Source organism: Agelaius tricolor, unplaced genomic scaffold (genome assembly GCF_023055355.1).
Source record: "Agelaius tricolor isolate 1412-34295 unplaced genomic scaffold, bAgeTri1.0.p SCAF_3, whole genome shotgun sequence".
Taxonomy (NCBI): Eukaryota; Metazoa; Chordata; class Aves; order Passeriformes; family Icteridae; genus Agelaius; species Agelaius tricolor.
This window is the reverse complement of record NW_027269263.1, coordinates 15,546,801-15,559,869: the sequence shown is the minus strand read 5'-3', so window position 1 is coordinate 15,559,869 and position 13,069 is coordinate 15,546,801. Positions and strand designations below refer to the sequence as shown.

The window sequence follows — 13,069 nt, the reverse complement described above, 5'->3', positions numbered from 1 at the left end:
AACAAGTTCTGATAATGCATTTTCCTGCTCCTTTACACAGCCCTGCTGTATTGGAGAGCCACTCTACACTCTCTGCACACCAGAGCAAAGGGAGACTCATCATCCATAAGTTCTTTCCACAGATATTTCCACTGAAAATAAAAAAAAAAAAGTAGAAAACATAGTGATCATTATTTGTTTATTTGAATAAATAGTACAACTGTCAAAAACCATGCATAAACACTCCTGCTGTGAATTTTAGCAAACATAGCATTGCATTGTAACTTGCTTACAGTACACAACTCTTATCACTAAGATGGATATCTCCAACATATGACAAGTCCATAATTTTATCTGCAAGGCTGGTTTTTAGTAGTTAGAAATCCAGAGTAAACACTGTTAAAAACAGTAGAAAAGACTCTTAATAAACACATTAATACTGAAAGTACTGGGGTGTGGGGAAGAGGGGTAAGAAATCCTAGGCAGTTTAAATTGATTTTAAAAAATCTGCCCTGTCCATTTTTCATCTTGAAAAACAGAATGAAGCTGAGGACTATCTGAGCTTTTTGAGTGGTAATACAGCTCACTGTAACTGAGTGTGTCAAGTAAATGCACCTAAAAGTCAAGTTGTATGGACAGGAAAAGACAGACATTCATTAAGTACTTACAAATGTGGGAGCTTTAATGCTGCAGAGCATTCAGCATTCCAGATGAACTCAACAGGATTCAGACTGGTACCCATATGTAAAACCCCCAGTAACACAAAAATGTCATGAATAACATCTTTAACACTAACTCAACTTTCTGAGAGGCAAAGAATTATGGTGCATGTGTCACAGAAAGGCATGACAAAAGCAGGTGTTCAGAGAAGCTTTACCTACATGGCTCCTCCTGGAAACTGGGCTCACTGGGATGAAGCCACACTTCAGTTCAATCTGCCCTGCTCACAAATCTGGTTAACAATAAATACAGTGTCTACAGAACAGTGAGCTGGCCAGACAGCCAGGAGCCAAGGAATGAAAAAAGTATTTTCCCTGTGCCACATCTACCAACAAACAAAACCACAACAGAACAGGCTGTGACTCCTGATCCAGGAGCAGTCCTGGCTGACAGGGATATTAACAGAAGGAATGCTAAAGAAGACCCATGGTTGTAGCAAGGGGACCAGAAACACAGAATTCAACAAAACAGACACTCTTTTATAACCTGTCATAACCTGCTCACCTCTGCTTATGTGCCCTGAAGATGCCAGCTCTATGATCCCAGCTCAGAAACAACCATTCCCCTTTCTAAAGCCAAATCGCCCTCACCCATCTCTTCTTTTTTTCTTCTGTTTGCTTTTGATATTAATACTGCTTGCAATTTCAAAAACTACACTCTCTGGAGGTCTTTCCCAGCAACTCAGAGAATATAAACAGAACTGGCCTGAAGGAAGGAGGATGGAATAACAACTATTTAACAGACTTGCTTCCTGCAAATAACCCTGCATTAAACTAAAAGTTTGAGAGACTTTTCAGCTCACTGACCTTCTAGCCTCATGATACCTTTATTTCTCAGCACAAAAGTTAGACCAATATCCTTCACCTGCCAGGAGAGCTGTCCACCAGGCCTTAGCATCTCTCCTGGTGCGAGTCTCCTCTGTTGGTGTTGTGGTGGCGTTTAGTGGCCCCATCTGAACTGCACATCCTTGTTCCAGGCTCAGTATAAACAGTGAGAGGTCAGCTCCTTCCTAAAGCACAGGCATGCAAAGATTCCCCAGAGAGCCTTGCAGAGCAGAGGAGATCTGAATTTTTCAAGCAAAAAAAGGGCAACTTCCTTCCATCTTTCTTATTTTTTAGAGGTGTGAGGGAAGGTGATCCAAGTAATCCAAATACTAGAACTCAGAAATACAAAGCAAAGAAGCAGAAGCTCATTTCTCTCCGAGATGAAAAACTGTTTGAGAAGGGAAGGAGAAAATCTCAATTGTAAAATTATACCATTCAAATAGCATGTTTCCTCTTCAATCTGAGCTCAAAGGCAAATAGTATTTGGTGTAAAAAAATTGATATTTAGGGAAAGAAGACGCTGACTTACAACAGGACTCAAGTGAGCCTACGGAGCAGAGCAATTGCACTTGCTCTCCTTTAGGGCACTCTGCCTAGTGTTTCAGCCAAAGCAATGGATGCCCATAAAACAAAAGGTGCTGCTGTGATACATAAAAGCAGCAATCAAATCTCTCCTCTGTGTGCTCAAAGGAAAAGGGTGATATTGAATGCATATTCCACATATCATTTACTCTGGAAATGCCAATCCCATTTCCTCCACAAAGCTCTCTTCAAAAATCCACTCAGATAGCTCCTGCTCCAGCACATTCCCTCTGTTAGTTTCAGGAAGGACAGGGGAAAATGCACTAATCCAGCCTGTGCCTGTGTGAACAGCTCCGGACCAACCTGATTGAACCTGCCTAACAGGTGACAGTGGCCCTAGCAACCAAATTTTCTCCTAGAAAAGAGATTAAATAAAAAATAGACACCAAAGGATTAGTTGGTCATCCCATTGCAAGACTTATTCTGTGTAAACACTGAGTAGAAAGAGGTGAACACAAAAACTGAAGCTTTTGCCATTAGCTTCAGACAGTGCCTGTAATTCCCCTCAGCCAACCCACCCAACAGAACACACAAACCCTTATTTAATAGAAAAGGCTCAGCTTCTAAATAAATTCCAAAGGTGATTTTCTACTGTTAACATTCTAAGCCTGGAAAATCATCAAATGCCAGTTGCAACCAAGGAGTATGCAAAAGAAAGTCTTCTGCAGAAGTAAAGAATCTTGAGCCATGAGAAAAGTCTCATGTTCTCCCTGCTTATTAAAGTAGTTAGTGGTATATTTCCTTTCTCAAAAGAACATTTGTGGGTTATAGCAAACAACAGATCCATTTGGCAAAAGTGTGAAATACCTACACATTTTCAAGTGACCTGGAGAATATACATGCATCATTTTTAGTGGGATTGTCTTGCAAACAGCTACAGAAAGAACACATCAGCTGTAGGAAGAATGCAAGAAGTACATAGCGTAAGGCACAATGGCAGCATGCAGAGGGCGTGTTTATTGTAACTTCTGCTTGGGGACGTTGAAGAATGAAGAGATCTCAGAAGCTTCCAGGATCACTCAACATTCTTGTACTTGGTGAAAAGGTTGTACAGAACCCTGAGGGTAGACTTCAGGTCCAAGTTGACAACATCTGTGGAAGAAAAGGAGAAATCCTTAATTTGCATTGTGTTTTCCCTCATTTGTCCTGACAGGAACAGAAGTCCCCACTTCTCTGAGCTGATGGAATTGTGAATAAAAAAAATCCACAGAGTTCTGATCTCCCCAAGCCTTTTAAATGTCTTGCACAATTTGCTTCAAAACAGCTTTACAATCACACAGTCACAGCTGACTTCTCTCAAGGAAACAGGAAGGTAATTCCCTTCCCCAGCTAAAATTGGCTACAGAGAAAGTCTGCTTCAGTCAGAGACCTGGGATAAAGGCTTTGGGAAATACTCCTAATGACTTCCCGGGCCACAGAAGCCGTGAACAAGCAGTCACGCACATCCTGAGGTACTGAACCACATCCACAGCTCTGATATGGTCCATGAATTAACAAAGCCTGAATCCTCGGCAGACTCCAAGCTTTTTATTATTTAATAACCCTTCTAACCATGGTCGGCCAGGGAACAGGTCAGGAACAGCTCTCAAGAAAAACCTTTCCTGTTAGCACCTCTCCACCTATACTACAATAAAATGCCAAGAATGCAGGGATTCTGAGGGGAGGCACAGCACAGAGAAGGCTGAAGAGGTAGAAAGAAACTTTGGATATAACATGACAGAAATTAATAGGAAGCAGCAAAAAATACACAGTGACCAATATATATGGAAGCAGAAGTGAGGAAGAATAGATAATTAAAAAATCATCAGAAGTCCTAGGAAGACAGCAAACAGTTAAGAGAGCACAATTAATGTGAGGTCCAAGGGAAAACACCCCACTGTCTGCTTTGAAGACTCATTGCCAGGACCTCTCCACCCTTCCCTCCCATCTCACACTAGATACCACTCTCTACCCCCACACTTCATCTGGTATTTTCAATCATCTCTTAAATATTCTTTCTACCCTTTTTGCCGGTATTATTTTACATATTTCATTTATGATTTTCAGTTCACATTTGCAGAAGAATCTTCTCCTGCCCCAAAGAAAGATCCTAATTGCTGCGAAGTCATGCATCCTGAAAAAAGAAATGTCCTATCCAGAAAACTGAAATACAAAACTTCTAATTTTTCCAGGTATCACAGAAAGTTGATACCCAAATTAAAATAAGCCAACCCAAATTAAAACACAAGCTTAATGCTGAATGTTTTCTTATTTTTCTTTTTTTCTATCTTCCAGTAGTGAAAATTCCATCTCCATTCCTTGACAATACAGATCAACAGTTAATAATGACTGCTGCAAAAGTTATACTGTAATTCCAGTTTGCCATTTTCCTAACTTTCAGACCTTGTCATCTTAGACTGCTGCATTAGACTACAGAGTGTGCAGTGCATCCTCCCTGGTAGGCAACTGCAGTGTTCCTTATTGAGCAGTGTCTAAGAGGTATTTCCAAGAATAAACATTCTCAGCCTCCTGCTTCTTATAATAAGATAAAACGCGCACAGATATAACATTACCAACAGCAACAACTAATAAAATGTTAACTGAAAGTGACCATACACTCTAAAATTACTTTAAAATATTCCATTAATTTAAAACTCTCACAGTCCATAACAACCTCATTAGAGGATACTAAATTAATCCACCACAACATAGTTCTGCTGCAATAACTCAGCACCAAGTTCTGCTGCTGGCCCAATCCACTGAATTTGGCTGGAAGAACAGAGAAGAGGAGATGACCTGTATGGTCCTCTTTCTGTTTACACCTGTACACAGACACATACAAGATTTAACAAGACCTATTTCTTCCAAGCACTGCAGAAAGCATGAACTATAGGGATAAAAATAATGTTCTGCTCTAGACAATGTTTTTCCTTAAATCCTACAAGTAATTAAACTGGTTGGACAGCCAGGCCCACTGTCAGACATATTTTATGAAAAATCCTTTTGCCAGAGTCTTTTCTCCTGAGAAAATGAGAAGCTTCAGCTTCTCCATGTTTTGCTGCTTTGCCCTGACAGGAGGAGACAGCCAGGGAGGGGTCAGGCCCTGCTCCCAAGGAACAAGGGACAGGATGAGAGGGAATGGCCTCAAGTTGTATCAGGGCAGGTTTCCCCAACTGAGTATTGGGAAAATTTCTTCAGCAAAAGGGTTGCCAAGCATCAAAACAGGCTGCCCAGGGAAGTGGTGCATCCCCCATCCCTGGAGGAATTTAGAAGCTGTGTAGATGTGGCACTTGAGGATGTGGCTTAGTGGTGAACACGATGGCTCTGGGTTAATGCTTGAACTCAATGGTCTTAGAGGTCTTTTCCAATTCTATGATTCTAATCCAAGAGGCATTTACTACCCAATTCATGCTAAAGAGCATGGATTCACCTGACAGGCCTCCCAGCCTATTGATGACCAAACAATGGATCAGAGTGTGGCATTAACAGAGCATAACTATACACAAAATTCTTTGGCAGAACTTCAGATTCTCTGTCAAAATTAATTACTGTTCTGTGAAACACATATTGCAATACATGACGAGATCTTACAAATGATACTATGGTGACAAGCCATTCCCAAGATGTGACTGTCCTCTCCAAGAGAGCAGTTTTTCAGGAGCCACAGTCAGTTTCACAGATACCACACGAACACACTCACTCCAACAGCTGGGAACTGCTGCCAGGAATGGCCACACACAGAGAAGAGGAAGCAAAACACACAAGAGATGGTACATCTTGCAGCAGCAAAAAGCAAAAAAGGATTGTTGTACGAGCTAATTTGGCTCTCCAGCTTGTATTAATTACATTTTCAATCAGTAAAACACTTAAAAGCATATTTTGCTCCTTATTGAATCTCCACAAGCAAGATCTGGCATAGTGTTTTACCATTCATGATAATGTAAGAAAGCCTCATGAAAAGGTAACCTCTTCTGTTTTTCATCATTCTTTTCAGCATTCTTCAGGAGCGCTTTTCATTCCCCAGTTTACAACAATGTACTGAGAGCATGTATAAGCCATTTAATACTATCTTGTGCCTTTTCCCCCCTCTACAACCATCTCCACTGTTTGGTAATCTATTTACTATCACCACTTTTTCTCATTTTAAGTCAGAACAAATGTTTCTTGGGGAGTCTTCATTTTCCTTTGTTATGCAGAAGCTTGTAACACATACAAAGTCTGTTACATCAGGAATAAAAATTGCTCATTCAGCAGTCATAAAGTTTTAATTCCTCTTTTTATCCCTAGTGTAAGGAACAATGCAGACCTCATCAATTCTTAAATTTATTAAATAATTTTAAAGTTCAGAGACTTAAAGGGAAAACCTGGGTTTTACACTTTTTAGTTCCAACCCCTACATCCACATAAATCAAGAAGATTTTTTGCTACTGGTTCTCCTAAAAAAACTCTTAAATCCTTCCAGTTATATGTCACTGAAATCCAATCACAAGACTTCAATCCAATCCAATCCAGACTAGCACCAGTTGCAAGAATTACAAGAATTAGACCATGAAAAGCTTTCTGCTTGGATTGTTATTGAAAACACCAGCTGAATTTATCATGTAGCACAGAACAGCTCTTGAATGACTCACTAAAGCTCCACTTGGACGCCTCAGTGAATCTGCTCCAGACAAGAAGCATGGGCAGGATATACTCCAGGCACAGACAGTGAATCCTTTGGAAAACCCTCAAGGGGCCCAATCACAGCTCCACTTTGTGGTACTATTGCTACTTTGAATGGAGTTGCACTTGAAATACACCTGCTCTGATGACTTTATACACGGTTTAAAGCCACATGGCACGTCCATACCTTCAGGGCGAGCTTTTGGCTTCTTCAGGCCTCCATCTTGCATCAGCTCAAAAGCAAAAGAAACATTGTGCACCTGAAAGACATAAAGGGTTTAGAATCTCAGAGTTATATAGGGATCAAAAGCCTTTAATCAAATTTTTTTAGAAGCTTTATTCTCTCTGTACTTGATAATTCTATTTAAATCAATATTAAACATTTACATGATTAAGCATAGCAGAACCATAAAGTGCTTGGTGACAGCAGCTCCTGGGCAGGCTGTGCAGAGAATCTTCAAAATAAGCTAAGCACAACTGTACATAAAGAGTTTCTGAACAAGCCCCCAGAGATCACACAGGAGCACAAATTCTGAGAAAAGAAAATGGACAAAAAGAGAAAGTGAAAGAAGGTAGGTGTCTTCATTTAATCTCTCCTTTGAGGAACAAAAATTACAATTTAAAGAGATCTGCATAGCAGATTTCTTGTCCACACTTACTGAAATTTAGGCAAGGTAATTAACATTATGAATTCTGTGCAGTTTTGTCACTGCACATGACAGTTCTGGAGAGACACAGTTTACTACTCAGGGCTTTATTAATAATCTCTTTTACCTGCTGCAGTTCCTCCTCATTCATTCTGACAAAACCAATCACTTTCAACATGATATTTTTTCCCCCCCAAAACAGAGAGCCTACCTCTCCTTCTTGAATTTACAAATCCCCATTCCTCAAGGCTAAGTCTCTAAACAAAACCCCACTGTGACTTCTGTAATACTGGGTAATCTTTATGAATTCCAACCATTAATAATAAAATTGTAACCAAACAGATGCTGGCTGCAACTCAGCACCCTGCATTTCTACAAGAGCAAAAATTGAAGATAATGGGACAAAGAAGCAAGAGAAAGCTATAAGGGATGTGTGAGATGTAGTAGAGAATCATCCTTCCCAGAGATGCACCTTTGCTGAGGGGCTGGCAGCAACAACGTGTGCAGGAGCCAGTATGAAAACCCCATTTTAAACAGCACTCACAAAGCATTCCATCTTTACACTTTAGCCAATGTTTCCCTTTTTGACCTAGCCCCCTCCTGCTGCAGCTCAGCCGACACAAAACCTGTCCTCTGCCCTGCAGAACCTGGCAGAATGATAAAAGCAGGGGGCACCTGCAGGACTGCAGCAGGACCAGGCTCAGGGTATTCTGATATACCATCATCAAATATACACAGATGCATGTGCAGGTCTGGGAACAACTGTAGACAGAGGCAAACTTTTGATTGTGACATGAAAACACAGCCTAAATACTTTTCTCATTGTGAGCACAAAAAGGGACACAGGACAATGGAGCAAGTGTGGGGCTGAGAGCAAAAGACCTACTCACAAGAACACTTCAGGCAGTACTACAATCTAAAAAATTACTTTGGTTATGCAAAGTACTATACAGTACAGAGCACTCATTATTGTATTTATTCACCCTGGATATTTGTAAGCTTTATGTGTTGTCTGATGCCAGGAACAGAGTACCTTTCTTCCTTAACTATGAGGAATGTACCCATTCATTTCATAATTTTTAGTAGTTTTAACCATCAAGTGCCACAGCCTCTTTGCTAGATCTTTGGAAGAAAATATACCAGCTTCTGTTTCACCTGGCACAAGGAGAAAAGATAAAACAATTGGAAAAAAACATGTGATAATAATGCAGAAAGAGCATAACCTGGAGTTTCTACCCACCTTTTGATCAAAACTTTCAGGTGTTAAGTAGAAGTTGTGAAGAGGTACAAAATAGTCCTCAAGGAGACCCATGAGCAAAATCAAGTAAACACCATCTGCAAACTAAAGAGAAATATGAGGAGAAAGCATCTGTTTGTAAATCACCATTCATAAACAAGAAGAAAGCTTGGCCCAAATTATGTATTTTGATTTTTTTTTTTTTTTTTTTTTTTGCTAGCACAGAAGTGTGAGATGGTTCAGAAGTCTTTTCTTGCTTTCCTCATGTTCATTTAATTTGCTTAAGGAATCCTGCCAACTTCCCAGCGGTAGTTAAAAAAACCCCAAACTTCCTGGGGCACATTATATACCCCCAGTCCTACTGCTACAGTATCAGGTAATTTCAACCACAATCCCTCTTAAATTGTGTGTGTTAGACATTCAAATCTTTGCCCTTAATCAAATCTTGAAAATAAGTCTCCCCTGTCACAGGTAGGAAGTTGAATTTAATAAAATATTTTTTTCCCCCAAGTCAAAATAGATTGTTTATGGTTTCAGAAAACCCTGAATAAAATCCTACATATTTTCAGCCACCTTATTCAGTGTTCCTACCAGACCAGATGGCTACTGACTGGCTAAGGGGGATAATGTTATGCAGTTCTAAGACTTCCCACTTGTGATCATGATATGGCATGTGTGACATCCTCTAAAAAATAAATTCTTGGGTATGGCTGAGGCAACAATTTCTTGTGACAGATCAAATCCAGTTGCCCATTTATTTCAGCAATGCTGTAAAACAGCAGTGAATGAATGACTGGTATTACACCAAGCCAGGCTCGAATGAATTACCCATACTCCTGGTATAATTCTCTGGATACTGTCCTTATCATTTTGCTGCAACAGTAAGATAACCATCTCTCATGGCTCAGTAAACTCTGGAAAGAAGATCTGCTTCTGTTTAGCCAAGCCATGTCTGAAAATCTGCAATTTACACAGATTACATGCAAGAAGACAAAGTCTCCTACCTGGGTTTCCAACTCCGTAACTTCCAAATTGAGTTTATTCAAGTGTTTGTTCACAAAGGTGATCAGAGACTATTAAAAAAAACCAGCAGAAACAGTGATGTCAGACATTACACTCAGTGCTGATGTGAAAAAGTTAACATAACCTTTAAAGACATTTTTAAAAACACAATAGGGATGTTTGCTGCCTGCTTTTGCACAAATAAGTATGCAGGACTTATTTGTTTGCACAAGATGCCAGAACTCAGCAGATGGTGCTGTTACATGCAGCTTTCCCAGCACATCAGGCAAACTTTAGTGGCCTGGGAAAATGTTGTGATGACATCGGAGTCTGAAGATGAAGTGGGCAGTAGGTGCATTTACTGTCCCCATTAATTTATTGAGGTTCTTGAAGGTGCCAACAGCACAGTGGTGTGCACACAACTCTGTTCCTGGAGGGATGTGTGCAGTCAGCACACGGATTACAGCCAGGATGTAGCCTAGGTCTGGGATTTCTATTCCAGATGCAAATCCTGCCTTTACGAACCAGACCTGTGCTAATGGATTGAAGCACAGAGATCTGTCAGCCCACTTACACACCCTTTCAGAAGGAACACATAGCAGAGCGTTACCACTTTTATTGTGTGGAAAGAGTTAAGTTAGTTCTTATCCACTTAAAAGGACTTTTCTAAAAGACATTTCAGGCTGGAAAGATAAAAATCTTCCTGAGACTTCAAAGCATTATTTTAAAAGCACACATCTTTTATTTCACACAAGGGGAAGGGACAACTTACAACACTGATCTTCACATATTGCTCTCCTAATAAGCAGCTTAACAGCCAGGCTGGAACTATCTGATGGAACTACATGGAGTCTCTTATATATTGCCCCAAAGCAGCAAGAGCTGGCAGAGAGAGATAAACAGCTACATTACCCCTCTGCTCTGTCTAACACAAAGTCATGCCAAAAATATATCTGGATGGACATGCTGTGCAATGATGCTCAGCCTTAAAGGACAAACCAAGGGACCATAGGAATAAGTGCTTAGCACCTGGGCAAAAGCAGCTCTTTTGTAAAAGCTTTATATTCAGCAAACTTCTTTATGGGTGAATTGTATTTTAATATTTGGAAAACATCACCTGGCTTTGACACAGCGATCCTTGGGGATAAACACCCCTTTCACTACTTCAAAGTCCCCTTCTGTTATTAGCTGGATGTTTCTGAATATCTTTCCAAAAGCACAAAAAAATTGCAATAAATAAATTGTGGAAAATAAAGCTAGGATTTTACTTTTTACCTTTTTGACTACGCTGAGCTTGTCTGGTGCGTGATCAAAAAGAGTGTCAAAGGCATCACGCTCTGGTTTGGGGAGAAATAATTAAAATCAGAACATCTCCAACAGCACAAGTGTGGAAAGCAGGTTTCCTGTCCAAAACCTAAAGGTTTTTCTCAGAAAATCACATAACAGAGACCCAAGCTAAAAGCACACTATTTTGGTGTCTGGCTATATGCAAGAGCAAACTGCCCAGGGAATTTCAGAGGTAACTGAAAACAAAGATATTCACTGATTTCACTTTTCTGCCTTTCAAAATTGGTACACAAAATACGTGGGTGAAAGAAAAATTAAAATGAAACACAAATTCTGACTATATCCCAATCCTAACTTAAACAGCTATGGTTGCATCCACATTCAGTGTCAAATTCAGACATTAATTAGTTTAATTTAAAATTACTGGTAGTACGTACCCCTGACATCAGTAAAGCCTAGAACTGAACTCAAGTGAATTCTGTTTCAGCAGCGTCAAGAAGAGCAAATCCTACAGACAGCATAAAGATTCAAATTGTTTCTACCTTCAAAGCACTGCCTATATCTAATCAAATCTGTTCTCAACATAATTTTTAACAGCTTTTCCATGATCAAATACTTTTTATTTACAGAACACATTTTAATAGTTTTCTACTGTCAAATAATCAAACATTTATTATCTAAATTCCTTTGGTATCTGAAGATACATTATTTAGCCCCTTTAGCTCCCTGACATTACTTATTTTCCAGTGCCTTATTAATATTTAATGTAGTTATGCTGCAAGAAAAGAAATGATAGTTTTGACTTATTATAATGTGCAAATAAAGAAAATAAATTACTTCTTTTCATCCTTTACAGGAGCATACATCTTAAAATGAGAAATGACTTAATGTTACTAAAAAAAATAAATGCAAAAAGGGAAATCTCTTGGCAGCAACAGCAAAAGAAATGGGTTTTGTTTAGAAGACCAGACGTACAGTTGGTAAGGCCTAAACCTCAAAGTCTAGAAAATACAAAGGAGATAAGATTCTCCATGCAAAGGAATTAGATCTGGTCCTACCCGTTATGCTCCATATCTGCATGGAGTAACAAAACCTGCCCCCACAACACATTCCAACCTCATGGAATTGCTCAACCCATTGTCTTGGTCTGCTGAAAGAAAAAAATGACCAGATTTCTGTGCCTGACACAAATCAAACAGAAAAAAAAAATTCAGAGTTGTTACTTACCAAATCTTCCCATCATCATCCTGCAAGTCAGAGAATTCAAAAACATGAAGTTAGTTCATGAATAATCAGTTTGGAAGACAAGACAATGGCCCTAAAAAGAGTTGTCCTTCAATATGCAGAGGGCCAACAACTTGTACAAACTCAGGGGTCTGAGAACATCACAGAGCAGACCCAATGTGCTGCAGGAATGCCCCCAGCAGAGCACCAGGGAAGTCAGGGAAATCCATTTGAAATTAATGGAAATGCTTAATTACATTTTGCACACAAATATGACTTCTTATCCGTACTTTTGATGATGAAGGGTGAATGACTAAAAGTGCTTGTATGTGTATTTCCACAAATATAATCTAAACCACACAGCTTACAAGAAGCAAAGCTGTCTATCTCACTTTAACCTGTTTTCTCTGAAGAAAACACATTCTATGTGAATATTATGTAAATAAAATTGCCATGTATGAAATACATACATAGCCAGTGACATCAGACATGCAGATGTTTATCAGCTGAGAATCAGGCCCTGATTTGCACAGAGGAATTGCAAAGTATTCAGTGAATGTTGGATTCTGCTGATCACTGCATTTTCCATAGGTGTACTTGTGTCTGGATACGCAACACATTAAACAGTAACCTCCTAATACTGTGTAATATTAATGAGCTTCATAAAACATACATATAAACACACAGGCAAATCTGCAAACATCTTTCTTGCTAAAAATGTCCAAGCCCCAGCCTGCAGATCACATCTTGCAAACCACATCTGGAGGAGAGCACAAGCTCACTGCATTGTTCGAGGGCACGGGAGAGAGGGGAGGAATTTTGGCCCACAAACCTGAGCCAGAGCTCTGATCCTACAAAAACCACTATGAGATCTTTAATGTCCACACAGAGATATTATGATCTCATTTCTGTGCACTTCCATCTGA

At 39.6% G+C, this 13,069-nt stretch overlaps 1 protein-coding gene across 3 annotated transcripts in view; it reads right to left on the bottom strand.

The window, feature by feature from the left end:
• Positions 1 to 161: 161 nt before the first annotated feature.
• PARVB (parvin beta) overlaps positions 162 to 13,069 on the bottom strand; it is a 51,396-nt gene continuing 38,488 nt past the window's right edge. For all 3 annotated transcript variants that reach the window (XM_071422631.1, XM_071422633.1, XM_071422632.1), the window contains exons 8-13: positions 12,147 to 12,166; positions 10,908 to 10,969; positions 9,635 to 9,703; positions 8,634 to 8,735; positions 6,934 to 7,006; positions 162 to 3,197 (exon numbers count right to left, since the gene is read on the bottom strand). In XM_071422631.1, coding sequence (XP_071278732.1) covers positions 3,121 to 3,197; positions 6,934 to 7,006; positions 8,634 to 8,735; positions 9,635 to 9,703; positions 10,908 to 10,969; positions 12,147 to 12,166 — 403 coding nt within the window. In that variant the 3' untranslated portion in view covers positions 162 to 3,120. The remainder of the gene's footprint in view (positions 3,198 to 6,933; positions 7,007 to 8,633; positions 8,736 to 9,634; positions 9,704 to 10,907; positions 10,970 to 12,146; positions 12,167 to 13,069) is intronic.